Source organism: Panthera tigris, chromosome A3 (genome assembly GCF_018350195.1).
Source record: "Panthera tigris isolate Pti1 chromosome A3, P.tigris_Pti1_mat1.1, whole genome shotgun sequence".
NCBI lineage: Eukaryota > Metazoa > Chordata > Mammalia > Carnivora > Felidae > Panthera > Panthera tigris.
Window position 1 is genome coordinate 12,419,063 of NC_056662.1, and position 27,300 is coordinate 12,446,362.

The 27,300-nt window shown below is 38.5% G+C and overlaps 1 protein-coding gene across 3 annotated transcripts in view; it reads right to left on the reverse strand.

The window, feature by feature from the left end:
• CSE1L (chromosome segregation 1 like) overlaps positions 1-27,300 on the reverse strand; it is a 45,220-nt gene that overhangs the window by 2,693 nt on the left and 15,227 nt on the right. For all 3 annotated transcript variants that reach the window (XM_042980202.1, XM_042980203.1, XM_042980204.1), the window contains exons 3-23: positions 24,496-24,638; positions 22,331-22,432; positions 22,107-22,252; positions 21,469-21,559; positions 19,244-19,351; positions 18,106-18,198; positions 15,804-15,971; positions 15,548-15,677; positions 13,396-13,461; positions 12,802-13,004; positions 12,000-12,084; positions 10,097-10,158; positions 8,815-8,951; positions 7,582-7,685; positions 5,834-5,931; positions 3,526-3,676; positions 2,951-3,159; positions 2,470-2,567; positions 2,283-2,368; positions 1,825-1,906; positions 878-1,024 (exon numbers count right to left, since the gene is read on the reverse strand). In XM_042980202.1, coding sequence (XP_042836136.1) covers positions 878-1,024; positions 1,825-1,906; positions 2,283-2,368; positions 2,470-2,567; positions 2,951-3,159; positions 3,526-3,676; positions 5,834-5,931; positions 7,582-7,685; positions 8,815-8,951; positions 10,097-10,158; positions 12,000-12,084; positions 12,802-13,004; positions 13,396-13,461; positions 15,548-15,677; positions 15,804-15,971; positions 18,106-18,198; positions 19,244-19,351; positions 21,469-21,559; positions 22,107-22,252; positions 22,331-22,432; positions 24,496-24,638 — 2,509 coding nt within the window. The remainder of the gene's footprint in view (positions 1-877; positions 1,025-1,824; positions 1,907-2,282; positions 2,369-2,469; positions 2,568-2,950; positions 3,160-3,525; positions 3,677-5,833; positions 5,932-7,581; positions 7,686-8,814; positions 8,952-10,096; positions 10,159-11,999; positions 12,085-12,801; positions 13,005-13,395; positions 13,462-15,547; positions 15,678-15,803; positions 15,972-18,105; positions 18,199-19,243; positions 19,352-21,468; positions 21,560-22,106; positions 22,253-22,330; positions 22,433-24,495; positions 24,639-27,300) is intronic.

Sequence of the window (27,300 nt, forward strand, 5' to 3'; positions counted from 1 at the left end):
GCCGAAGTGAGCCCCAAATGCAGAAAGGAGATGCAAGAGGTCAAGAAAAGCCAGGAATACCAGACACCAACAAGCACAAGCATGCGATGTCTTCTCGTAGCCTATTCAATTTCTCCTTAAAAAGAAAATTTTTTTCAATGTTTATTTTTGAGAGGGAGAGAGACAGAGTGTAAGCAAGGGAAAGGCAGAAAGAGAGGGAAACAGAATCTAAAGCAGGCTCCAGGCTCCAGCTAATAGCACACAGCCTGATGCAGGGCTCGAACCCACCAACTGCAAGATCATGACCTGAGCCGAAGTCGGTTGCTTAACTGACTGAGCCACCCACGTGCTCCAATATCTCCTTTTAAAGATTTAAGCCAGTTTGGTTGGGGGTCATGAACAGTCCTAGATATCATGCAGACCAGGGACTTTCACCAGATTCTCAAAGGGACACATGAACCTTCCTCCAGTAAAGTTAAGGAAGCAGGAACAAGAGGTTTCTAGGCCCAGGGGTGCCTAGGTGGCTGTCAGTTGAGCGTCTGGTTCTTGATCTCGCCTCAGGTCATGATCTCATGGTTTGTGGGATTGAGACCCATGTCAGGCTCTGTACTGGCAGTGCGGAGCCTACTGGCGGGGGGAGGGCCGGGGGGGTCTCTCTCCCCCACTGTCTCTACCCCTTCCCCTGCTTGCTTGCCCTCTCTCTCGTTCCCAAACATTTAAAAAAAAAAATTCAAAGTTCCTTCTAGGCCCAGAAGTACCCACATGTCCTGTCTTGGATCTGATGGTTGCTAGTGCAGAACCCGAGATCAGAATCCAATTCTCAGCCCTCAAGAAAATAAGCTTATTTGACTTTGTAGTCATAGGAAAGGAAGCTGTAATTTCTAACAACTTTACTTACCATAGCTTGGTATACTCTGTGTCCATCATTGGGGGACATTCTGTTAGTAATTTGGTTATGCCAACTGCACAAATCTTTTTCTCAACATTTCCAGAGACTTTCTGAATTTCAGGAATAATGATTTTTTCCAAAACCATTCCAAACATTCTATTAAAACAAATTTTACATTAGACTATCACTATAATTATACTGTGAAATTCTTAATGTTATTTACACTGACTCCTTAGGAATATAAGAGAATCCAAAATAACAAGTTGGTCAACTGAATGGCAGAGTCCTTGAGATGACAAAACAACAACAAAACCTCAGGCCTCGACTCTGTGGCCAAGTGCCGCCAACAACTTCTGTGAAATACTAACGACAACTGTGCTCAAGGAGAATCTTCATGGCCACTTTTGTCTCATATGCTTTAAAAAAAAAAATTAAGAAATTCTGAAAAATTAGAAAACAGAAAAGCAAAGGAAGGAAGAAAATGAATTACCCATCACCCCGCTATCCGGCAGTAACTACTTTTAACATTTCTGGATTATAAACTTCCCAACCTTCTATGTTTACACACCTGTAATCATGTGAAAGTTGACAGATACATTAAAACAATGATTTGGCCAACAATTCTAATATGTTCTTGCAGACATCTGAAAGTAAAGTTTTTCATGATACTAAATGATGCAAAATCCTCAGTGTATACTCTACCACAAGTATCTGAAGTGGAAATAGTGGGTTATCAAGGATACTGGAAATTTTAGCTCTAGATAAAATAAAAGTGTGCATAGGTTTTCCTCTATAGCAAGATCATACCAGTGTAGGCACCCACTAGCAGTTCATGAAACGGATTTCCTCACAAACCTCTACTGCTGGAAAGCATATTTTCGGGTATGACATCCAAAATAAACTTTAAAGAAATTTTAATTGTAATAAATTGTAATAAATAATAAAAACAAACTTACTTTGGTTGTATACCATCAAATATTTCTTGCAGTGCCAACGCGCCATACTTTATGCAGTACAAATTAATAAAGACTAAGAAGCCTGTTGAAAAGAGATACAGAGTATCAGTACAGAGGCCTCACTGTGCTGAACAAGCAATTCACCCCTGAAGTCCTCCAAGTGAAATATTCATAATCATCAAAACCAATGGCTAACTGTGGCATCAGTACTTGCCTTTATGATACAATTTAACATACAGTACAGACGAAAAATGTTTTGATACCTAACTTTAGAAACTAACCTTTGGAACACAATATATTTGAAAGTGATTTAGTGTTTGGAGAATACAAACATCTTAAAATACTGTATATAGACAGCTTATAACTTGATAAAACATTTATATGTAACCAGAAAGTCTAGGAGTTTTAGCTACTTTCCTTCATTATTTGTGTAGGAATAGCCAAATGATTTTACTTACTCTTGATAAATTTTGTTGTTTTGGAATTCTGAAGTCTTTGGAACAGTAGAATGAAGATCTGCTTCCTATACTGATCAACCGACTCACTAAAGAATTGAATAAAAGAAACAATGTATCAATTCAGCATCTTCTCAGCACCTAACAGTCCTTGAATAATCCTACAGTGATGTTTTATGCTCATACTCACGGAGGCATGTGCTCTATTATACTGTTTAGAAGATAAAAACCTTGGTGGTCATTGGCTTTGGATGCAATTAGCTTCTGGAACACACCTAATAACCCAGGCTACAACAAATTAAATCAAATAATCAGTTAAAGAGACAAGGATTAATTGTTCCAAAAGATACATGTTAAATAGGTGATGTCTTGGAAAAGGGTGCACGCTAGAATAATCAGTGTTTTTGCTTCCGTTCTTACTTCTGAATATCCCATCGCAATAAGCCCTTAAAGTTAAGTACTTGAAATTAACCTACTGGACTCTTTTTATTTTCCAGCATGGAGATAGTTAAAGGATACCTTATTACAATAATAAATCTACATTAATATTTTCTACTACTCCTTTCCTCACTGTTGTATTTATTTTAAATCAAGAAGTAAAAAAAAAAAACCTACCATCCTCAGTTTCTCTCAGCTACCTCAGAAACTTACATCAAAATAAATTCACTCACAATTTTGTCAGCCGCAGCACTTGCTATGGTGTTGGAACCGCGTTCTAAGAATGCTTGGAGAAGCCTCACTAGAGCAGGAATGTTTCCTGTTCTTTCCCAAAGCACCGGCTGAAGGAGATGAGGAAATAAGGCCATATAGGAAGATGGGATGTCATTTTTGTGTGTTTCCAGAAGCAAAGACATCACTTGAAAGACGTATGGAATAAATTCTGTTGAAGAAAGTAAACACAGAGCTGTCAGATTCGAAAGTAATAGCTCCCATACAAAAGGCGCACACCTCTTGGCAGGCTGCATTCTATTAACCCCTTTAATAGCTGTATTCAGGGGCGCCTGGGTGGTTCAGTCAGGTGAGCATCCGACTTCAGCTCAAGTCATGATCTCATGGTTTGTGGGTTCAAGCCCTCCATTGGGCTCTGCTGACAGCTCAGAGCCTGGAGCCTGCTTTGAATTTTGTGTCTCCCTATGTCTCTGCCCACTCTACCCCCACCGATTGCGCTTTCAAAAATAAACATTAAAAATCTTTTTAAAAAAATAGTTGTATTCGGTAATGAAGAAAGTAACTTCCTTTAACTTACCTTGAACATCATTTTGTAAAATTTCAGTAAACACGAGAAACAAAGCTTCCTCAAAATTTACAACAGCAGCAGGGTTAGCTTTGCAAGTTATTCTTATGGATAAACATATTGCTTCAAACATGTAGTGATTGAAGTGAGGTTTGCTTGGGTTCTGAAATTAAAAACGAAAGATTCCTGACTATATTAAATATCTAAAATAAAACACACCTACCCTTTCTAGAACATGGTAAAAGGCCATCTTTTTAAAAAAATCAGTATTAAAGCATTGATTACACTTGCCTGCATATATGCTGAAGTTTTATAATAACTTTAAAATTCAGAAAATATTGCCTTTTTCCTCGGAATTAAAAAAAAACTTACTGTTTTTTATTTGAGACACAGAGGGAGAGAGACCGAGCACAGGAGGGGCAGAGAGAGAGAGGGAGACACAGAATCCGAAGAAAGCTCCAGGCTCTGAGCTGTCAGCACACAGCCTGACGAGGAGCTCGAACTTGCAAACCGCGAGGTCATGACCCGAGCTGAAGTTGGACGCTCAGCCGGCTGAGCCACCCAAGCACCCCACTTCAACTTTTTTTTGTAATGGGCAAAATCCACCACGAAAAATACCTCTGAGTCACAGAGAGATTACTACACAAGCATCAGCTCCCAGGGCTGTAAGGAACTTGTCTAAAACCCATGTGCTCTAGAGCCGTCACTAGAGCCGTCACTATAAACAGTGGTGGAAGAAGCAAGCAGGGACATGTTAAGTCCTGGCTATGCCACTAGCCTTGTGTGGGACGCCTTAGGCAAACCTTAACTTCTATGGGCCTCAATGTCTATGTCTATACAGAGTGACAATCCTTTTTAATTTTTTTTTGATGCTTATTTTTGAGAGAGAGTGAGCGAGCGAGGGTGGGGCAGAGAGAGAGGGAGACACAGAATCCAAAGCAGGCTCCAGGCTCTGAGCTGTCAGCACAGAGCCTGACGTGGGGCTTGAACTCATGACTGCAAGATCATGACCTGAGCTGAAGTCGGACACTTAACCGATTGAGCAACTAGGCACCCCTGAGTGACAATCCTTTCTATCAGTGGTTTTCAATGTTTTTTAAAGGAACATAACCCTGTTTTCCTTCAAACGAAATCCTTCTTGAAAGGCTACCACAGAAAGTAGATGAACGCAGGAGATGGTTGCCGGAGGCCCCAATATGTCTTCTATCTTAATCCTCCAAGGCCCAAAGCAGTCCAACACCCTTACCCAGAACCCAGTGAGAAAATGATCCTTCTCCAAAGTCCTTGTAACAGTTCCAAGAATTTATCTCCTTTCTATAGAGTAATTAGGAACAGGCATCTCAAAAGGAGTTTTGGCAGCCTTAAAAGGACTTTTATTTTCTAAAACTTAGTGTCAACAAATAGGAATCAAATTATCTATAAAATTTTTAATCAAAGGAATGAAATTTACTTGGAGGAAATAAGAATAAAGAGGACCAGGGGTGCCGGGGTGGCTTAGTTGATTAAGTGCCAGACTTTAGCTCAGGTCACGATCTCGCAGTCTGTGAGTTCGAGCCCCATGTGGGGCTCTGTGCTGACAGCTCAGAGCCTGGAGCCTGCTTCAGATTCTGTGTCTCCATCTCTCTCTGCCCCTCCCCTGCTCATGCTCGGTCTCTCTCAAAAATAAACATTTTTTAAAAATTAAAAAAAAAAAAAAAAAAAAAAAAGAATAAAGACCAGACACAAAGGTCTGCACCGTTTTACAGAAGTCTAAGTAAGTAGCCTTTGTGTCCACTTGGCACAAAGTCTGCTTTCCTCCATCTAAGATCAGTCATCTTACTTTTTCAATTTTATTTAATAAAACGTTACTTTTTTAATTTTTTTTTTAATGTTTATTTTTGAGAGAGAGACAGAATGCGAGTGGGTCAGGGGCAGAGAGAGAGAGAGGGAGACACAGAATCCGGAGCAGGCTCCAGGCTCTGAGCTGTAAGCACAGAGCCCAACACGGGGCTCAAACTCACGAGCTGTGAGATCATGACCTGAACCGAAGTTGGACGCTCAACCGACTGAGCCACCCAGGTGCCCCAATGAAACGTTACTTTTAAAGTGAGAATAAATCAAATGAAACATTTTCAAGTTACTGGGCCTGCACTTAAAGGCGAGTGCTGCTAGGTCTCCAATCTAGTGACTCTCCACACTTCTCATATGTGTATTAATTGTTGGTCAGGAAGAATTCAGGGAACTTTTCCTATGCCCAGTCTATTGCCAGGGAATTCTGAGGCTCAAATAGTTTGAAGCGTAAGTTAAAAAGCAACTGCACTTTTAAAACTGATCTTGTTACCTTACTAACAGCTAATAGCTTCTGTGTAAGCTGAGTGATGAGGGTGGGGATGTAGGGGATTATGGCTTCTTGTAGGAGGGAAAAACTTCTCATGATAGCTGTAAAATATAAAAACAGCAAAAGTAAATAGTTAAACTTCAGAATAAAATCGTGATTAAGGAAAAAAAGTCCACTGATTCATCACCAAAACTTTAAGACCCTTAAGTAACCCCCAGATAGCTCTCTATATTTCAAAATAATCTAACTTTCCTTTCATCTTAAAATTAGGCCAGGGATTGACAACAAAATCTAGCGTGCTAGGAAATATTACTTTCAGAAGGCCTAAGGCTTAAAAGAATTAAAAAAGGGACAAGAAAAAGTAGTACGTGACTGAAGAGGCAGACACAGAGCAGGAAAAAGGGTAGAATGACTGGGGGAGGGGGCGGGGAGGAACGACAGTAGCTGGAAGGGAGTGCAGTTTCCAGTGTCTTTCACTTAGAAATCAGTGGCAGGAAATGTTTAGCCCTAGCCTAATGGACACATCACAGCCCACCAAAAACTGAGAGAAGGCCATCTGCCCATCTCCCCACAAAAAGAGAGATTAGGAGCCTAAAAAAAATCTAAAAATACATGTAAAGCTATGGAGGTTCCATACTGCAAGAATACAGCCCACTAATAAATGCCTAAAAACATTTTGCACAGATTACTAAGCTTAAAATATAAATAACTGTTTCTGCATGAGTAAAATAGATGTTTACTAAGTACAGCCACTACTACATGCCAAGCAAGAGAGCACAAAAAGTCATCATCTCATCTCCTCAACTTTGTGGATGCTTCTCCTACCTGAAGCAGACTCACCTCCAGCTAGCTAACCACTGCTTATCCCTCACTTCCTAGAGAAAGCTTTTCCTGAGCTCAGTTTAAGGGGCTTAGAGGATGGATCGGTTCCCCTCCTCTGGGCTGGCAGAGTCCATTCACTCATTCATCCAACAATATTCATTGAGAAGGTATTACATACAGGTGCTCCTTGTATAGTCCAGGAACACAGTAATGGGACCACATGCCAGTTAACCTCACAGAAATGGACGTTAAACAACAGTAATCACACATCACTGTTGGGAAAAGAACGATAGTGAAAACACACACGGATACACACCTATCCACGTACATAAACACACGTGTACACACCAACACACAACACGTGCCAGGGGCCCTGATTGGCCACGAGGGACGGTTTGTTTGAAAAACATCTATGAGTCAGACACAGCTAGGCTCTTGGAACATGACAGTGAATAAGACTGAAATTGCCCCTCAAGTCAGAGCTGTCCGCACGACACTCTCCTAATGTAGCACCGGGCAGATGGTTTATAGCTGCCTGTGTCCTCGGCAGTAGCTCTATGAAGGCGGATCTGTGTGGAGTCTCTCAAGGGCATCCAGGTTGCACAGCAAAGATGTAACCTAGCATGCCACCAAGAAATGTCTGATCTGAGCTCTGCCCCCAAATTCAATCTAGGTAAAGAAGAAGGGAGTTTGCTACTTTTTAACAAGAGGAGTATCCACATCAAACTAGGGTAGACTTTTTTTCTGAAAACACTTGTTTTAATATAATAGTAAACCAAACATTTTCCACGTAAAGATATCTAAACCTACCGACGTCATAGCCAACGGTATCTGGTTCATGGACTATGAAACCTGAAGTACAACTCAGTATTTACCCCTGTAATCGGAGACGGGATTCTTATAGTCTGTACACCAGGGGAACGGCCTACCTTTCATAATATATTCATTTTCTGAAGAGCCAGGAAGTGTGAGAGCTTTGAAAAGGTTTGTTAGCAGAATCTCAACAAACGGTGCGATTTCTGCGGCTGTAAAGCTATAGATGAAAAAACAGCTTTCAGTCACTGCCAACTCTTGAGCTTGTCACTCTGGAATACCCTTGGCAACCACTAAATCACACTTCTTGGCATAAGAGTAAGCCATCTCCCACCACTGATAATCATCTGACAGCTTAGGAAAGTAACTATTTACATGTGTTCATGTTAAGTTCCTAAAAAGGGCACATCTGTGATCAAACACAAACCAAAAGCCAGGCAAACCCGACATCATCTAAAGCCATTCAGGTCGTCCTTGGTTCCTATCCATCACTGTCGAGAACAGTACTCAGACTCTCAGGGTCTCAGTCATTTGTTTTTCCCGGAGGTGGAACAGATTCATAACTTCTGCATGAATTCCGGGCCTGAAGACAGGTACTGGTCTGACTCACCTCAGAGGATGTCCTTTCAACCCTTAATTGGTCACTGAGAAGATCTGTACTTCAAGCTCTTGATGAAGAAAAGAACCTAGAATTGTTTTCCACCTCTCAGCCAAAGCTCAGTTTCAAGAAATAACACTGGTGGATAATGGCCTGAAAGATCTGCAGACCGTCCATCCCTCTACATTTATCCTCGATCAGGCCAGAAGAGCTACCACCTAGGTAGCTTTCACTCAGCTATGTCGAATCTCCGCAATGAGTAATAATACAAAAACACCAGGTAAAAACAACACTGTCGCATGACGGTGCTAAGACCACTCCCTTAATGAAGGCCCATTTCTGAGATGCCTTCTGAGGAACTGTTTTAAATTTAATCTCAAGGACACCGAAAATTTTAACTGACCAAGTTCCTCTCTTTGCCTTGGTTTGCCAGAAGACAGCACATAAATTTCAGGAGCTTCCTTAATTCCTGTATAGGATCCTCTGACACCTATTTCTTTTTTAGTAACCTTACCCCGTTATTTCCCTTTGCTCCGATTTCCTGTTTAACTTTTTGCCATTATGTATCTTCGTAGCATACTGCTTCATCCTTCTAGACTGACACACAGTATAAATAAATGAAGAAAAAGTACACATTTATTTTTCAAACTACTAATGAAATTATGAATATAGTCAAAGAGATCTCTGAAAGCACAGAACAGTTCCCACCCCAAGCTGAAAAAATAAAAATTGCTTAGAATCAAATACTTACAGAGTGGCGTTGTTAGGTCCTCTCATAGTAAACAGCCTCTCAAGTGCATGTGCCGCGTAAGTATGGACAACAATGCTTTCAGCCTGAAGGTGATTAATCAAGAGAGGAATAGAGACTAAAAGATGCTCTTTCGGTACCTGAAAAACACAGTAACGTGCAAGCTTTAACTCAATGGTGCTACCTTAGAGTAAAAGACAACTGGAATAGAAGGGCTTGACGATTCTAGAAAGTGTTTTTTCAGCTGTTACAATGGGAGATGATACGGTTGAGAAATTAAAACTTCTATCTCCACGTAATGATTCAATTCATGTTAACTTTTCTTATTCTCCTTCTCTGAGCATTAAACTACGGTTGGAGTAAAATCTACGGTTGGATAAAAAAAGCAGCACACCATAAAATAATATGGATGAGCACACTAATTTCATTACTACTAAGAATTATACTTTTCACTAGCAGGTAATTCTTGGAAAAGTTATTCAAGCTCTTTGTGCTTCATTTTTTCTTCTAAAAAAAGAGGTGGGGGCAAAGATAAGAATACTAATTTTCATTAGAAGCCTCTAAAAATTTAGAATACCCATTCATTACTATTTAAAATAGAACAGCTTCACAAGGTTGCATGTAACCCTGGTAACTACCTGCCAAAGACATAAAAATTATAAATCAGGAAATTAAAGAATCATCCATAGGAAATAAACTGTGGCATATTCTTATGATGGGATACTACACAACTATTAAAAAATGAACTACGTCTACTAAAATGAGTAACTCTCAAAAACAATGTTAAGCACACACAAAAAAAACAAGATGTGTAGACCAAACCTACAGCATATCATTTATACAAATAAAATTTTAAGCCTATAAAATACTACAGAGTTTTTGTGGAAACAAGTTATGTAGTAAAACCATAAACACACGAGAATGCAATTGGCCAAAAATACAATGTGAGAAACTCCACAAGACAAATGACTGGTTTCTCCAAGAACTAATAGTCACAAGAAAGGGGAAGGAGGACCTCTCTGTTGTAAAATAAGAGACAATCAACCATAAGCAATGTGTGTACCTTGTTTGGATCCCAATTTTTATTAAAATCACTATATAATGATATTTTTGAGACAAAGGAGAAAAATAAGCATGGTGTGGATCCTAAGTTCTTAAGAAGTTATTGTTAATTCTGTTAGATGTGGATGTCAAGTATGACTGCACGGCAGGGAGAGAAGCTGGTATACAATAAAACTCTTAAGAGATTAACTGGTATAAAACATATAATTCAAAAGCTACTTACTTGATTCCTAAAAATCATTATGTATTTGATACCATCAGCTTTAAGGACAGGAAATTCATTCACTATTAAAAAAATAAAGCCATAGTTATTTAAGTGCTAAAGACCACTACTCCCAAATTGGTGACATTGGATCTTTGAAACAGTTTGGTAACCAAAATGTCAAGTAATTGAAACTTAGTTAATTACATAAAGATCTACTATGTAGTTATTAGTAAGATTATGAGTAATTTTATTTTTTCCCCTTGTTAAGTTTCATTACAAATGAACATGTACTACTTACATAACTGAAGGACCACAAACTAATGACCATGTATCAACTTCTTCCTAGAAAGGAAGCTATTCTGAATCAAGAGTATGTGTCTCTGGATAGAATTTGCTTTAATATTTGTGCTACCGAAGTGAGCAATGGCTGGGATTTGCTCTAAACTACTCTAATTATGGGAAAATAAATTTGTAAAAAAGATAGAATATTGGTCAATTATTAAAAATTCTTGAATCTATCCAGATTCAAGGTACATTAAAATATTCTCCCTTTTAGTGTATTTAAAAATCCATACAAAAAATTTTTTCTTTCTTTATTTTTAATATTTATTTTAAGAGAGAGAGAGAAAGAGAGAGAGAATTCCAAGGAGGCTCCATGCTGTCAACACAGAGTCCAATGCTGGCCTTGATTCCACAAGACTTGAGCTGAAATCAACAGACACTTAATCGACTGAGCCACCCAGGTACCCCCAAGAGTTTTTTAAAAAGGGATTAAAAAAAAGGGGGGTGGGAAATACATAAGGTATCTTAATCAACATACTTTCATAAACATAGAAAATTATCCTTAAGACTTACCCAGTTTCAAGTACTTTAAATTTGCTTCAATTTTTAAGATTTCAGTTTTTATTTTTTTCTGCCATTAAATATAAAAATATTTTTAAAAATTTTAAAATTCATTGTCAGTTGGCTAACATACAGTGTAAAGTGTGTTCTTGGTTTTTGAAGTAGATTCCCGTGCTTCATCACTTATACACAACACCCAGTGCTCATCCCAACAAGTGCCCTCCTCAATGCTCAACACCCATTTTCCCCTCTCCTGCCCGCCCTCCCCTCCCCCATCCACCCTCAGTTTGTTCTCTGTATTTAAGAGTCTCTTCTGGTTTGCCTCCCTCCCTCTCTGTAACTATTTTTTTTTCCCCTTCCCTTGGGGAAGACGATGGGGGCATGGTCTTCTATTAAGTTTCTCAAGGTCAACATATGAGTAGGATTTCGGTTTTTAAATAAGAAGGAAAAGAAAACTAAAGTATAATTCCTATAGGAATTTGTAGCTGAGCTACAAATTTAGTTTTAGTTGTTCCCATTTTCCTTCTACACAAGCAACATCTTCTTTAGACTGTTCATTTCAACTGGGCAAGATCTGGGGAAACCATTTGAGATTTTATTCAGTAAAAGAAGTAACTGCAACAAGGATAGGAGCCATTTTTTTGAGTGTCATGGTGATGCAGAATCCGTTATGACTTTTGCCATAATGTTAGTTATTTTGCAGTATAAAATAACAAGCAGGGGTGCCTGGCCTGGCTCAGTTGGTAAGAGCACGTGAATCTTGATCTCAGGGGATCATGAGTTCAACTCCCACATTGGGTGTAGAGATTACTTTACATACATACATACATACATATATACATACCACTGCAAGTAAAAAGTGTTGTAAGCTGTATAAAAAACATTTTTAACAGGGGAGCCTAGGTGGCTCAGTCAGTTAAGGGTCCCAAATCTTGATTTCAGCTCTGGTCTGGACTCCATGGGGTTCATGGGATTGAGTCCTACATTGGGCTCTGCACTAATAGCGTGGACCCTGCTTGGGATTCTCTCTCTCCCTCTCTCTCAAAATATATTAACCGCCCCCCCCCCCCCAACTCACCGTTAGCTGATTTTAAATCGGGGAGAATGTGATTCACAAAGAACTCAGTCAGGTTTACAAGTTCATTTGCTTGTGTAATTCCATGCTGAAAAACAAATTTTTAATATGGTAAAATAAAATGAAATACTTCTATCTAACACATAGAAAATTTAGGCAACTTTTAAAAAACAGGTTAAAAATGGAGATGAACACTTCAAATCACAACTGCTTAAATATATTTAAAAAAACACAAGACTTTTTTAATAAACAAGAAAGAAGCGTCCCTAAATTAAAGAACAGCTAAATTTAAATTTAGCACATTTTATACACCAAGTCTCAGTGAAGGGAATCCATCAGTTTTTGTCCAGGAGAAAATGAAGTGCTTCATACATCAATGTCAACTCATCGTTGGAGACTATATGATTCTCATCAGAACAACAGGTTACCTAGCAGAGTAGGCTGCATCATTAGAAATCTATTACTTCTTTCTGATTTCTGTGGTTATCACCAAGACTATTTAAAAAAAATTTTTTAACGTTTATTCATTTTTGAGAGACAGAGTGCGAGCAGGAGAGGAGCAGAGACAAAGAAAAAGAGAGCGAGAGACAGAGGGGGAGGGGGAGAGGGAGAGAGAGAGACAGAGACAGAGAGAGAATCCGAAGTAGGCTCCAGGCTCAGAGCTGTCAGCACAGAGCCTGACGCAGGGCTCGAACTCACTGACCTGATCATGACCTAAGCTGAAGTCGGATGCTTAACCAACTGACCCACCCAGGCGCCCCACCAGCAAGTCTATTTTAGAAACAAAACTACATTGAAGATTCACCTTCTGTGTTTGGGCTTTTGATGCCAACGATGTCACGAGGTAAATGGCTGCATCTTTGTGTTTCCAGTTGACAGATGGATTTTTTGCATATTCCTGCAGCATGGAATTAACATAACCAGAGAAGATTCCTGTCACGGGTCCCTCAAAAAACTTGCACAATCCTCGTACTAGATCACAAGCAGCCCTGCGTCTAGTATCAATATCTATAAAATCAAAGGGAAATATATCACAGGATAAAGAAACCACCAACTGATCAAGATTATAAGGCAAAAAATTGCCATTTGATAGCTACCAACAACATAAATAATGAAAAAGACCATTATTTTATTCACAAGACACACAAAAATGGGAATGAAACTAAAAAGATTATCGTAGTAGTTACACACTAATAAGTATGTAAGAGACAGAGGACTTTCAATGCTGAACACTTGGATAGAACTCAGACGAGAGCTGCTCTTAAAGGTGTACAAATTAAAGGAGGAAAGGCAGTTGAGACAACACACTTACTCTGACTCCTCCTCCTCCCCATGGTGACAAGAACTACTTTAAAAGTGCCTTGCTATCAGACTAACAGTTAAAAACCAAAATACATACCAGATCCTTCCAAATCTCTCCTTATGTACTCCTCAGAATTATCTTCAAAGGCTTCTTCATCGGCAGCTACAAAGAGAGATGGCATTTCAAATAACCCCTCAAAAGACATGACAAGCCACTGTACTTTCATAAATGAGTACACAGAAGAGTATGTAGACGTGCCATGTTTTATAGCAAAGTGTTCCTAACAAATGACAACTTCGTGTATTCTTTTTTAAAAAATGCTTATTCATTTTGAGAGAGTGAGAGCAAGAGCAAGACAGAGCATGGGCGTGTGAGCTGGGGAGGGACAGAGAGAATCCCAAGCAGGATCCACACTGTCAGCGCAAGGCCCAACACGGGACTTGATCTCACAACCGTGAGATCATAACCTGAACTGAAATCAAGAGCTGGAAGCTAAACTGAGCCACCCAAGCTTATATATATTTCATTTAATCATTACTTAGAGCACAAATGCCACCCTGAGAGGGTAAGTATAGGTAATTCACACAGCTCACCTGTTCTAATGTGATAGTGTCCCCAGAACGGGACTTTAACCACCAACATCAAAAAGATGACTGCTGGGGCCCAAGCTAGGGATGCCAACTTTTTATTCTGCTAAATAAGGACATTAAAAAACCAAACAGCCTAACAAATATAACCACCATTATTTCATAGAAGTCATTTCCACACCAAAAAAAGTAGGATGGACAATATCAGAATAAAGATCTGTCCTTTATAGTTTCATGAAAAAAAACACAAAAGGAAATAAAGCCTTACGTGATATTGTCCTTTATTCCTTTTAGTTCCTGATAATTTGAGAACCACTGATCTAATGAATACTTTAACATAAAACACAATTCCTTCCGTATTTACTACCTGTCCTTCTCAGCTCTAAGAAGGAGAGACAATTTGTACACTAATACTCTTAAGACTCTCTTAACCTTAATTACAAACTGGGTGGGCTTCAGCTCTGTATTTACAGGTTATCAATCACTTCCGCTCTCAACTACACTGTATGAAAACTGCTATCTGCCTTGGTGAAACACTAACTCAAACAACACCATCCTGGATGGTTTACTTTCTTATCCATGGAATAGGAATTTTTTTAGTCTTATTCAAGATTTCTGTGAAAAACCCTCCACAGTGTAAAACAAACCTCACCACAGTGATACAAATGTCTTTTATTTTTAATATTTACTTTTTAATGTTTTATTCTTTTTGACACACACACACACACACACACACACACACACACACACACACACACACAGTGTGAGCGGGGGAGAGGCAGAGAGAGAGGGAGACACAGAATCAGAAGCAGCCTCTAGGCTCTGAGCTGTCAGCACGGCGCCCCACACAGGGCTCAAACCCACGAACTGTGAGATCACAACCTGAACCAAAGTCGGATACTTAACCGACTGAGCCACCCAGGACCCCCCCATCACAAATGTCTTTTAAACTACACTTTGTCTTAGTGTAAAAAATAGGCAGTAAGTGGGGGAACCCCAGTGGCTCAGTCGGTTAAGCATCTGACTCTTGGTTTCAGCTCATGTGATGATCTCACGAGATCAAAACCTGGCATCGGTCTCCTCGCTGACAGTGTGAAGCCAGCTTGGGATTCTCTCAAAATACATAAACATTTTTTTCAGAAATAGGCAGTTAAGTGACCTGTAGAAGTTTTAATTAGCAATAAAAAAAGAATCAGACTGGCTTCCTGGGTGGCTCAGTTGATTCAGCGTCCAATTCTTGTTCAGCTCAGGATTCTCTCTCTCCTTCTCCTGCCCCTCCCCTGCTAGTGTGGCATGTGAGCTCTCTCTAAAAATAAGTAAGTTAAACTTAAAAAAACTAAGGCGTCTGAGTGGCTCAGTTGGCTAAGTGTCTGACTTTGGCTTAGGTCATAATCTTGTGGTTCATGGGTTCGAGCCCCCACATCAGGCTCTCTGGTGTCAGAGCAAAGCCAGCTTTAGATCCTTTGTCTTCCTCTACCCCTCCCCCACCTGCACGTGTGTATACTCTCACTCTCGCAAAAATAAACATTTAAAAAAAAATTAGACTCAACGTATTATATAAAAAGCAGCAGGGAACAGACTTACTAAACTTATACTAACATACCCTTTAAAAAAACAAGCTTTTAATCTTCTGAAAAGGCTTCAGACTTTGCCATAATTACCTCTAAATTCCATGTTAGGCACGATAACCTTTTCACAGATACTTGTCAGCGTGTTCTGGTCCTCAAACAGATTCTTATAGTGAGGTCTCTCACAAACTGAAGCCAGAAACTGAATTGCATTACTTACTAACTGGGAAAAAACAAAAACAAAAACACAAAAACAGGCATATTTTTAAGAGCAAAACTAAATCATTTACTTCTTGGGGGAGGTAGGGAGGGAATGTCTTAATTATCTGTCTCTCCACCATCATCTTACCAAGTCATATTTAACCTCTTGACCTGTTGTAACCAGTAAATTCCAGATGGCTGTGACAAAGCGAGGCAGGTACCGCTGAAATTCCTCATCATACTTTTGTGCATAGAGCGCAGCATTATCACAGATCTGGGATTTTAAGAGCTCCAACAAGCCGGCTTCCTCTTCATCCTCATATAAGAGAAAACAGAAAACTCAAACATACACGTATAATGTTATCATACATAGAGAATAGCTGTAATTCCTGAAACAAACTCCTTAAAAATGGAATCCAAAGCCTAGTGTTACAAATGGCATTGATGCCACTATCAATTTCTTCATTTAGTCTTTCAAATACAGAACAAATGAAATACTTCTCATTTATTAATCAGTGAGAGTAATTTCAAGTTTTCAAGTTAAAAAGACTTTTCTTCAGGTTGTTGAATTATAAAATATTTACATGTTAAAGTGAAAATAATGTATTCCTACAGAAATCTAAATGATAAAGGCCATATCACACTTTCCTTTGCAACATGGTCAGGTGTCTTGCTATCTCCTCCCAAAAGGCTGTCACTTCAAATATGTAAGATAATGCTGTAAGATTCTCACCAACAATACTCTGGTTATAAAGTATTAAACAGCAAACTAATTCAGAGGTCAAACTACGGTCTGCAGGCCTGCTGCCTATTTTTGTAAGTAAAGTTCTACTGAAATACAGCCTTGCTCATTCCTTCTTTACATTTATATAATTTATAGTATTGCCTATGGCTGCTTTCAACTCCAAATGGAGGGCTGAGTAGTTGGGACAGAGACTGTACAGCCCACAAAGCCAAAAATATTTACTACCTGAACCTTTACAGGAAAAGTTTGCCAACCCCAATCTAAACCATGACAGTCATTTATATGATGCTCTCTACTGTAACAGCAATCCATAAACACCTTTTAAACTGTACCATATGACAAAGAATTCAAATTTAGAAGAGATAAAAAGAACTCCCTAACAGGTGGCTCCTCAAGGCATAAACATAAGGAATGTTACATAGTAAGAGGACATAAGGTATAACTGGTTAAACGGGCTAAGAGCTCCATGTAAGAATCCTAGGTGAAAATCTTCCTTTAAAGTGTGAAGACGAGCTTTGTTTTTCTGAAGGCATTGTTTTTATTTCACTGGACTGAAAGAATTATGTCATAGGAGCCATAGCTTTTTTTGTTGCTTTAGTCGGTAAATCTCAGAGAAAATTTGCTATACACCCACTGAAACAATTCTCTCTGCACCCCACTGCCCAAAATTGATTTGAATCACCTATTCTAATTTTATCTGAAATTGAAGCATTCTCAGTATTTTACTTTTTATGTTTTTTATTTCTTGGGAAAGAGGTAGATCACGAATCTATTAATAAACAAACAAATGAGCAACACGAAGTAAGTGCCCTATGTTGGAAAGTATGCATTATTACAAACCCCAGACCAGAAACTGTAATGCATTACAAACCTTCATAATGTCCCCATTTTCCCATGCTGCGGATGCTTTTTAAAAAGAGGCTATTGTTGCAAAGGTTTATGTTTTCTTAGTATCTTCAGTGACGGTTTTCTATTTCATAAAATGGTCATAGTGTGAATACTCTGAGGCTTTCCTTTTAATAATGTAATGATATAGCCTTCTCTATAAATCGTGGACCTACCTACACCAGGCCCACAAGAAGAGTAATTCTGTATGTTACAAATAACCAAACATAGAACATCCCACATAATTAAATATTACTTGCATTCTTGAGTTCTACCTATCAACAGTGCAAGAGTAAAAAAAATTTTAGGATCCAGAATTTAAATGTTCAGTAAAACAGGAGACTTTTGATCTCTGGGTCTTGAGTTCGAGCCCTATGTTGGGCACAATTTACTTAAAAAATAAAGTAAATGTGGGGCGCCTGGGTGGCTCAGTTGGTTAAGCGGCCGACTTCGGCTCAGGTCATGATCTCGTGGTCCGTGAGTTTAAGCCCCGCGTCGGGCTCTATGCTGACCGCTCAGAGCCTGGAGCCTGTTTCAGATTCTGTGTCTCCCTCTCTCTAACCCTCCCCCATTCATGCTCTGTCTCTCTCTGTCTCAAAAACAAATAAACGTTAAAAAAAAAAATTAATTAAAAAATAATAATAAAGTAAATGTTCTCAAATAACTTTCATTTTTTGAAGTCTAATTATATTCCAAAGGTTTCAGAGGGCATTTTTTTTTTTACATATTTAAAAACTGAGATATAATCAAAATCTAATATTTCAAACAATTCTTCATTTAAAAAAAGGCTACTTGGGAAACATTTTAAAACAATACTTACATCAGTTTGTAGAAGCTTGTTATCTAATGTCAAGAGGGTATGAAAATTGTTCATCCAAGTTTCCATATTATCTTCAAAAAACTCAGGGAGATCCTAGAATAAACACTGACTTGAGACTTTTGATTAAAATAAATGTTATTTTAGTAAGTTTTGCCCCATGCCAAACATTTCCCACATACCTACTGCCTCAAGTCCACACTTTTCAGCCTGAGCCAACCATTAACTATTTAGACAAGACTTCTCTATTCCAGCTGGGTCTGGCAGCTGAATAAACCATTGTGTCTTATGTTTATACACTTTCAACCACAAAATGAGGCCACCTCTATTTCCTGTCCCAATCTAAATTTACTTTCTCTCGGAAGGTCTAAGACTGTATGAAACCTTTCCTTACAAAAACTCAGTGCTTACCAATATCTTCCTTTTCCTTTCTGAACTATCGCACTTATTGTAAGATGACCACCCATTCAAACTCATCATCTTAACACAGTTACTGATTTCCTGTGCCATAGTACTGCCTTTTTAATGAGGGATAAGCCCCCCAAGGTAAAGATTATATTTCCTCTTTTGGTTTCCTTAACTATGTCTAACAAGTTATTAAGAGCCTCAATTCTACCTGATTTCTAAAAATAGAATTCAAAAGAAGGTATAAGCAAAAACAGTGATATCCTTTAAGTAAAAATTTCTCAAACTGGTGTCCAGCAGAACACAGATGCGCATATGCCATTTTGGGATGTTCATCTCCTATTTCACCCATTCCTTTTAGAGAATGCTTTTCCTACCACTGTGAGTGTAGTCATGTTATGAGGATGACGTTCAGGTACTTGGCCCTGGCTATGAGCAATGAAAAAGCCAAATACCTTCCTCCTGTATATTTGACATCAAAGAATCAAAAGCAAGAAATACAACAAAACTGGGGCACCTGGGTGGCTCAGTCGGTTGAGCAACCAACTCTTGGTTTCGGCTCAGGTCATCATAGTTCGTGGGATGGAGCTAATAGCTATATGTGCTATTGTATGTGCTATATATTAGCTATCTGTGCTAACAGCATGGAGTCTGCTTGGGATTCATTCTCTCTCTCTCAAAATAAGTAAATAAACTTAAAAAAATTAAAAAAAAAAAGAAATGTAACAAAACTCACCTGAAAGTTTAAACTGTAGAACAATTTTGAGATAAGGATCAGGGAAGAAAAAAGGATCCTTAGGGCAGAGGCATCATTTGCATGGGTACTGCAGAGTTCAATAGTGGCCTTGGAAAGGAAATTAGGAACACAGTTTTAATGTTACTATAAACTTTAGTCAAATAAGGTGAGACTACTTATATCTTCTCCAAAATTTACCTTTTAAATAGTATACGGTCATATAAGAGATTCTGAAAAAATATATTACAACAGTATATATTTTTACATTGTCCATAATAGCACTACTAAAAAGTCCAATGTTGATATTTCAACTAGATCCTTCTACTCTCCTTTGTGCATATAAATATATTACAAAATTGTCTTTATCTGCTCTCATTAAATAATTCCCCTGCCACCTGGCATTTAATTTGTTTCCAATTATTTATTATTCTAACTATAATAAACAGGCTTATCTAAAACTATGCATACCTCTAATTTTTGCAGTATGAAATTCTACAAGTGTATTACCAAAGCAGAGCACTATACTATGAGCACAGGTTTTGCAAGCCAGATAAAACTGGATATAATCCAGACTCTTGTTCATCATGAGCATTACTTTGAGCAATTATTTTACTGAGCCCCAATCTCCTCATCTGTAATCTGAAAATAATGCCCACCTCAGAGAATGAGAATGAAGAAATACACATAAAATATCCTAGTACTTCGTGGAATATGTAAAAGACACTCAACAAATCTTACTTCCTATATCCTGGAGTTAAGAAATATGAATATAAAGGTTTTCTTAATGAAATGTCAAACTCCAGACACTACCATTTATAATCCAATGGACAGGACATCAGACTTCATTTCACTGCACTCTAACACTTTTAACATTAGTAAAACGAAATAAAAATCTGTGCCAACCCAATAGGTGGAAAATCTTGATTACGTTTTATCCAATTTTATTTTCTTAGATAAAAATGTACAGTCGGCGGGGAGCCTGGTGGCTCAGTCGGTTGAGTGTCTGACTTTGGCTCAGGTCACGATCTCACAGTTCTGGGGTTGGAGCCCCTTGCTCTTGCTGTCAGCACACAGTTCACTTCAGATCCCCTCCCCACCCCGCTCTCTCAAAAATAAATAAACATTAAGAAAAAATGTACAATCAGTAAGACATCCTAACCATGAAAAATTTCTGTGCACACTTTACATCTTAGAAGTTGTGAGTATCATACAACTTTCCTTTTTTGAAAACAGGAAAGGAGTAGCTTTTCCAGAGTTATTAGCAAAACTAGGTTAAGGCTTGGCTCCCTTTTTTATTAGCTGGGGGATACTGAATCCTCTCTCCTTATCTGAAAAAAGGTTAAAAATATATCTCTTTTGGGGTGCCTGGCTAGCTCGGTCAGAAGAGCATGTGACTCTTAATCTTGGCATCTTGAGTCCAAGCCCCTTGTTGGGTATAGGGATTACTTAAAAAAACTTAAGAGGAAAAAAAAAAACGGGGGCACCTGGCTGGCTGTTGGTGGAGCACGTGACTCTTGATCCCATTGGGGTTTTAAGTTCAATCCCCACATTGCACATGGAGATTGCTTAAAAATAATTAAAAAAAAAATTTTTTTTTAATCTTTCAATCTTATAGGAATCTTAGAGATAAAGAACATGTTTAGGAAAGCAGCCTGTGCACCATAAGATGTACAAATATATAAATTAATTAGCTGAACTATATGTAAAAGTCAAATCAAAATGGGGAGCGATTCCTTTAGAAACACACATTCAGGCAAACCATAAGAGACTCTTAAGGACTGAAAACAAACTGAGGGTTGATGGGGGGTGGGGGAGAGGGGAAAGTGGGTGATGGGCATGAAGGAGGGCACCTGTTGGGATGAGCACTGGGTGTTGTATGGAAGCCAATTTGACAATAAATTATATTTTAAAAAATAACAAACATTCAAATACTTGAGTGAAATATGATGTCTTGGATTTGCTTTTAAGTATTCCTACAAAGGAGAGGAAGGGAGGGGGAAAAAGTAATACTGTTAACCTTGTGTAACAGTAACAGATACATGGGAGTTAATGAGATCATCTTCTCTATTTCTGTACAGGTTTGGAATTTTTCAAAAGAAATGCTGCTCTAAGTATTACCTATCAAATAGACTTAAAGCATTCTCTTAAATAAAATCCACACAAATAATTAAGCAGTTTAAAATATTAAGTAATTTTACAGTATCACAAAGATAGTATTCCATTACCTTAAATAGATTAGTCAAAGGTAAAGCAAAGGCATCCAGAACAAGTTTAATTTCAGTCCATAACTCATTAGACTTAAATTCATGGCGATATCTAAAAAATTAAGGTAAAGTAGGTAAATTTACAAGCTTTATGTTTATTGACTTTAGGCCTTCAAAGATAGATTAGACTACTTAAGAAACAAACATAATAATGAACTGAGAAGCTTATCTCTTATTCTAAGATTACCAAGTTCAAAGGAATGACAACAGTCACAAAAATACAACTATTTACACAAACAAAAGCATTTGAAAAAAAGTATTTAAAAAATATGAATTGGGCCTCCTGGGTGACTCAGTTTAGCTTCCAACTCCTGATTGCAGCTCAGGTCATGATCTCACAGTTGGGGAGTTTGAGCCCTCTGTGTTGACAGCAGGAAGCCTGCTTGGGATTCTGTGTCTCTTCCCTCTGCCCCTCTCTCTCTTAATAAATAAAATTAATATTTTATAAATATATGAATTTATCGGGGCGCCTAGCTGGCTCAGTTGGAAGAGCATGAGACTCTTGATCTGGGGATTGTGAGTTTGAGCCCCAAGTTGGGGGTACTGATTACTTACAAATCTTAAAAAAAAAAAAAAAAAAAAAAAGAATTTATCAATACCTTTTAAATAAAGAATGCGCTGTACGAAGGACTCCATTAATAACATGGAAATCTCCACTCTGAAAACGATTCACCATTTCTGTCAACAAGTCAGGCCATTTCTGAGGGAAATCTTCTCTGCCAATAATGCTAATAGCATCACTTAACTGGAGCGGGAAGGGAAAAGATTAATTAGATCAAAGCTTTGCAAACAAGCATCCTTAAATAGTAGGGCCTTACATTACCTGCTTCTGAATTTGCTCTGGGCTGCTAAGCATCAAGTGCACTATGTTGGCTTTAATAGCTACACGGTCAGCTTCGCAAATTTTGTTCGGTTCATCTTCAACCTTAAAAGCAAAACATCAATACCAAGTAACATGAAGTCCATATCCATGACCATATGGGTTTACAGATAAAAATGTATATTCTATCCCAAATGCAAATATTTTACATACAAATCAATGAGCTTCACTGGCTCCCTGATGCCAATGAAAAATCTGAGTTCTATATGTCAACCATTCTCAGAACACATGGTTAAAGTCTTTATGGACATGCACGGCACAGGCCACATCCATCTCCAGAACCTTCAATCTGACCCTTGCCTTAAGTCAGAGGTCTTTTCAATGAAAACTTCTTGATCATTACCAGTTGGAAAACATCCAGGACTACATCACTCAAAGAGGTTCTGGAAGTCTCACCACTTTTACAAATCAAGATAGAAGAAGAGGGCTAGCGTGTCTGCAAGCAGAGGGATGGATTTTTAAACATCCTACGTTTCACTAGTTGTTTCTTCACTATGTGTGGTAACACCTAACTGCACAAGCTTAAAAACACTATTTACTACATATACTACCTCATAAACTCTTTCACGAAATGAAGACAAAAGAATTCTAAATAAATATTTAGGGCATATTTATAGTTGACTTTTTAGAAAAACTGACCTTTTTTGTCAACCTTAATACTTTCTAAATATCATCACTGCTATCACTTCTAAACAATTCTTTTTTTTTTTCTTTACCCTAAGTCAGGGTTTCCTCAATCGCAACATTACTGGCATTCTGAGTCAGATAAATCTTTGGTATGGGAATCTTTTTTGTACGCTGTAGGGCAGTTACCAGCATCCCTGGTTTCTACCCACTAGACCATAGTAACACCCTGGCCCCCCAGCTATGACAACCAAAATGTCTCCAAAGATTTGCAGGCAAAATTACCCCCCATTGAGAACCACTGTCATAAGGAAGGGAAAATACCTTAATTTCTAATTTTGCAATTAAACTTGCAATATAATAGGATTCACCTTAAAATTAGAATCTATTTCCACATACCCCTTATTAAAAACTCCAAATCTAAATTATTTCATTCTACAAATTTTTAATATATGTAACATGGTTTTACAACTGTGTTTAATTTTTTCCAGTCCATAAGAGACACTGCTTCAATTATTCAGTAAGATCTGTGTCTTCCCACAGAATCTCTCTCCAGTTGACAATGAGCTGATGTTCAAATTCAACCATAATGGAGCCTGGGTGGCTCAGTCAATTCTTGATCTTGGCGCAGGTCATGATCTCGCAGTCTGTGGGATGGAGGCCCATACCAGGCCCTGTACTGGCGGCATGGAGGCTGCTTGGGATTCTCTCTCTCCTCTCTCACCGCCGTCCATGTCCCCCCCCCCCCCCACCAAATAAATAAGCTTAAAAAAATTTTTTTTTTCAACCATAATGGAGGCAAAAACCAAGTCTCACACTCTACCAACCTGGGTTAGCAAGTTCAAGTTATCTATATGAACTCAAATGAAACAATAGGAACTTTGGAGAAGCATCCTGTCTAGCTTTTGTTAAGTCTTTCAGAATCTCTATATAGACAAATCATGTCATCTGTGAACAAAGCTTTATGTTTTCCTTCCCTATCAGTATACCTTTTCCTTCCTCTTATTCCATTAGCAACGACTTCCAATACAATGTTGAAAAGGAGTGATGAGAGGGGACGTCCTTGCTTTGTATCTCATCTTAGTGAAAAAGTTTCAAGTTTCTCACCATTAAGTAGAATATTAGCTCTAGGCTTTTTGTAGTTAGTCTTTATAAAGTCAAGAAAGTTCTCTTCCATTCCTAGTTTACTGACAGTTTTACCATGGATGGGGGTAGGATCTTGTTAAATGCTTTTTATTCATCTACTGATATGATGCATTAACTGATTTTTCAATGTTGAACCAGCCTTGCATACCTAGGATAAATCCCACTTGGTCATAGTTTGTAATTCTTTTTACACCTTCTTGGATTTGATCTGCTAATATTTTGTTGAAGAGGGTTCTATTTAATTTTATCTTTAATCTGTGTCTGAATCTTTCAGGAGCGCTGCATATATAAATCTTAAACATACAGGTTATGAGACTGTGTGTTCACAAAATACTTACAATTCTCCAATTTCTTTTAATATAGTTCTTGAATGTTACTGAGGCACACACTTTGATAACATTATCCTGGGACTTTTCCAGCAAAGTTAAAAGCAACAGTGGGTAATTCTGATTTCCTTCTACAGATTCAAGAAACTTCTCAGCTGTAAAAGAATTTTCATGTTAGAAGATTTGTTACTTTAACCAAATCTTTCCATTTTATATACAGGTGAGCTATGTAGATCTGATTAAAAGCATCAAAAAAGTAGGGGCACCTGGGTGGCTAAGTTGGTTAAGTGTCCAACTCTTGATTTCAGCTCAGGTCATGATCCCAGGGTTGTGGGACTGAGCCCGCATCAGATTCCACACTGAGTGTGGAGCCTGCTCAGGATTTTTTCCCTCTCTCCTCTCTCTCTGCCCCTTCCCTTCTTGCACTGTCTCCCTCTCTCTAAATAAACAGTTTCAAATCACTTTACCATCCATTAAAACTCACTTGAGGGCACCTAGGTGGCTCTGTCAGTTAAGTGTCAGACTCAGGCTCAGGTCATGATCTCAAGGTTTGTAAATTTGAGTCCCATGTTGGGCCCTGTGCTGAAAGTTCAGAGCCTGGAGCAGGCTTCAGATTCTGTGCCTCCCTCTCTCTCTGCCCCTCCCCTGCTCACATTCTGTCAAAAATAAATTCTGTCAAATTCTCTGAAAAATAAATAAACATTAAAAATTTATTTATTTATTTATTTATTTATTTTTTAGTTAAAAAAAAAACACAAAAAACACCTCACTTGACTCTGGCAAACCTGTAACATGGCCTGACTGACTGATCACCCCTGCAGAAGGAGAATCTGCTTCTCAGATTAAGTGACTCTCTGGCAAATTCATAATGAGACCTTCTTCAACTTAGGATGGGACTATGTCCCGATAAAAGCATGCTAAGTTCAAAATGTCAGAAGTCAAAACTGCATTCATTATACCTAATGTACTCATTAGCCCAGCCTACCTGAAAGTGCTCAGAACACTTAGATTAGCCTACAGTTGGGCAAAACCATCTATTGCAAAGCCTATTTTATAACAAAGTGTTTCTATCTCATGTAATTTGCTGAGTACTATACTGAGAGTGAAATCAGAAAAGTTATATGGGTACAGAATGGTTGTCAGTGTGCTGGTTGTTTACCTTTGTGACAACATGACTGAATGGGAGCGTGGCTTGCTGTCACTGCCCAGCACCGTGAAACAGTACTGTACTGCCGCCTATCACTGGCCCAGGGAGAAGTTCAAAATTCACAATCTGAAGTATGGTTTCTACTAAATATGTGTTGCTTTTGCACCAACCTATCATCAAAAATTCACTGAGGGATGGATGGGGCACCTGGGTGGCTCAGTCAGTTGAGCGTCCAGCTTCAGAGCAGGTCATGATCTCACGGTTTATGGGTTTGAGCCCCGCGTCGGGCTCTGTGCTGGCAGCTCAGAACCTGGACCCTGCTTCGGATTCTGTGTCTCCCTCTCTCTCTGCCCCTACCCCACTCGCGCTCTGTCTCTCAAAAATGAAGGAAAAAAAATTATAAAGAATTACAGTAAAAAAAAAAAAAAAAAATCACCAAGGGGCACCTGGGTGGTTCAGTCAGTTGAGCGTCCAACTTCAGCTCAGGTCATGATCTCACGGTTTGTGGCTTCGAGACCCACACTGGGCTCTCAGCTGTCAGTGTAGAGCCTGCTTCAGATCCTGTCTCCCTCTCTCTCTCTGTCTCTCCCCTACTCATTCTCTCTCTTTCAAAAATAAATAAAAACACTAAAAAAATTTTCACTGAGTGGAACCATCAAGTTGAAGACTGGTCTGGTTTATTCCAGAAGGATTATTATTAGTACTATTAGTAATGGCAGTAAAAAAAATTTTATACTACTGTGATGAAAATCAAGTGAATTAATGCATGCTAATGTATATTTTTATTAATCATATGGGTCTGGTGCTTTACTCACATCTTGCATCTATTATTTCCTTAATTGTCACTACTACCCATAGGTATATTATCCTTATTTTAAAAACAAGACCCCTGAAAAAAATAAATAAATAAATAAAAAATAAAAACAAGACCCCTGGAGTTAGGTAGTCTTAAGATCACACAGCTAGATTTCATCACTGATAAAGTTTTAGTGCAGTCCTTATTCTACCATACTGGCCCTCAATGTTCTTCTCAAACTAAACATTGTTAATACCAGCAAAAAATACTCAAAGATTTTACCCACATATTTTCAACTCCTACACTTAAGGGATAATCAGTCTTCTGAGTTTACTGATCACAGTGAGGGTTTACAACATTTCCTCTTCACAAGCTTCATAAGGCAACACCTACCCTAAGGTCCCGATATGTATTGAGAAGGTCTCCTTTTAGCATCTATTAGTTTCTACAATTTAGTATTTTCTACAATCTACACCTCTCTTCTTTCTGAACTGGGTCCCAAGAGTTTGACGTCCATCCTCAAATCTTCCCTACTTTGTGCTCATCATGTCTTTTTTAAAAGATGAGGAATATGGGGCACCTGGGTGGCTCAGTCAGTTAAGCATCCAACTTCAGCTCAGGTCATGATCTTATGGTTCATGGGTTTGAGCCCCACATCGGGCTCTGTGCTGACAGCTCAGAGCCTGGAGCCTGCTTCAGATTCTGTGTCTCCCTCTCTCTCCGCCCCTCCCCTGCTCACATTCTGTCTCTCAAAACTGAATAAAACCGTTAAAAACATTTTTTTTTTAATAAAAAACAAAAGATGAGGAATGCTAGGGGGCGCCTGGGTGGCTCAGTAAGCTGAGAGTCAACTCAGGTCATGATCTCACAGTCA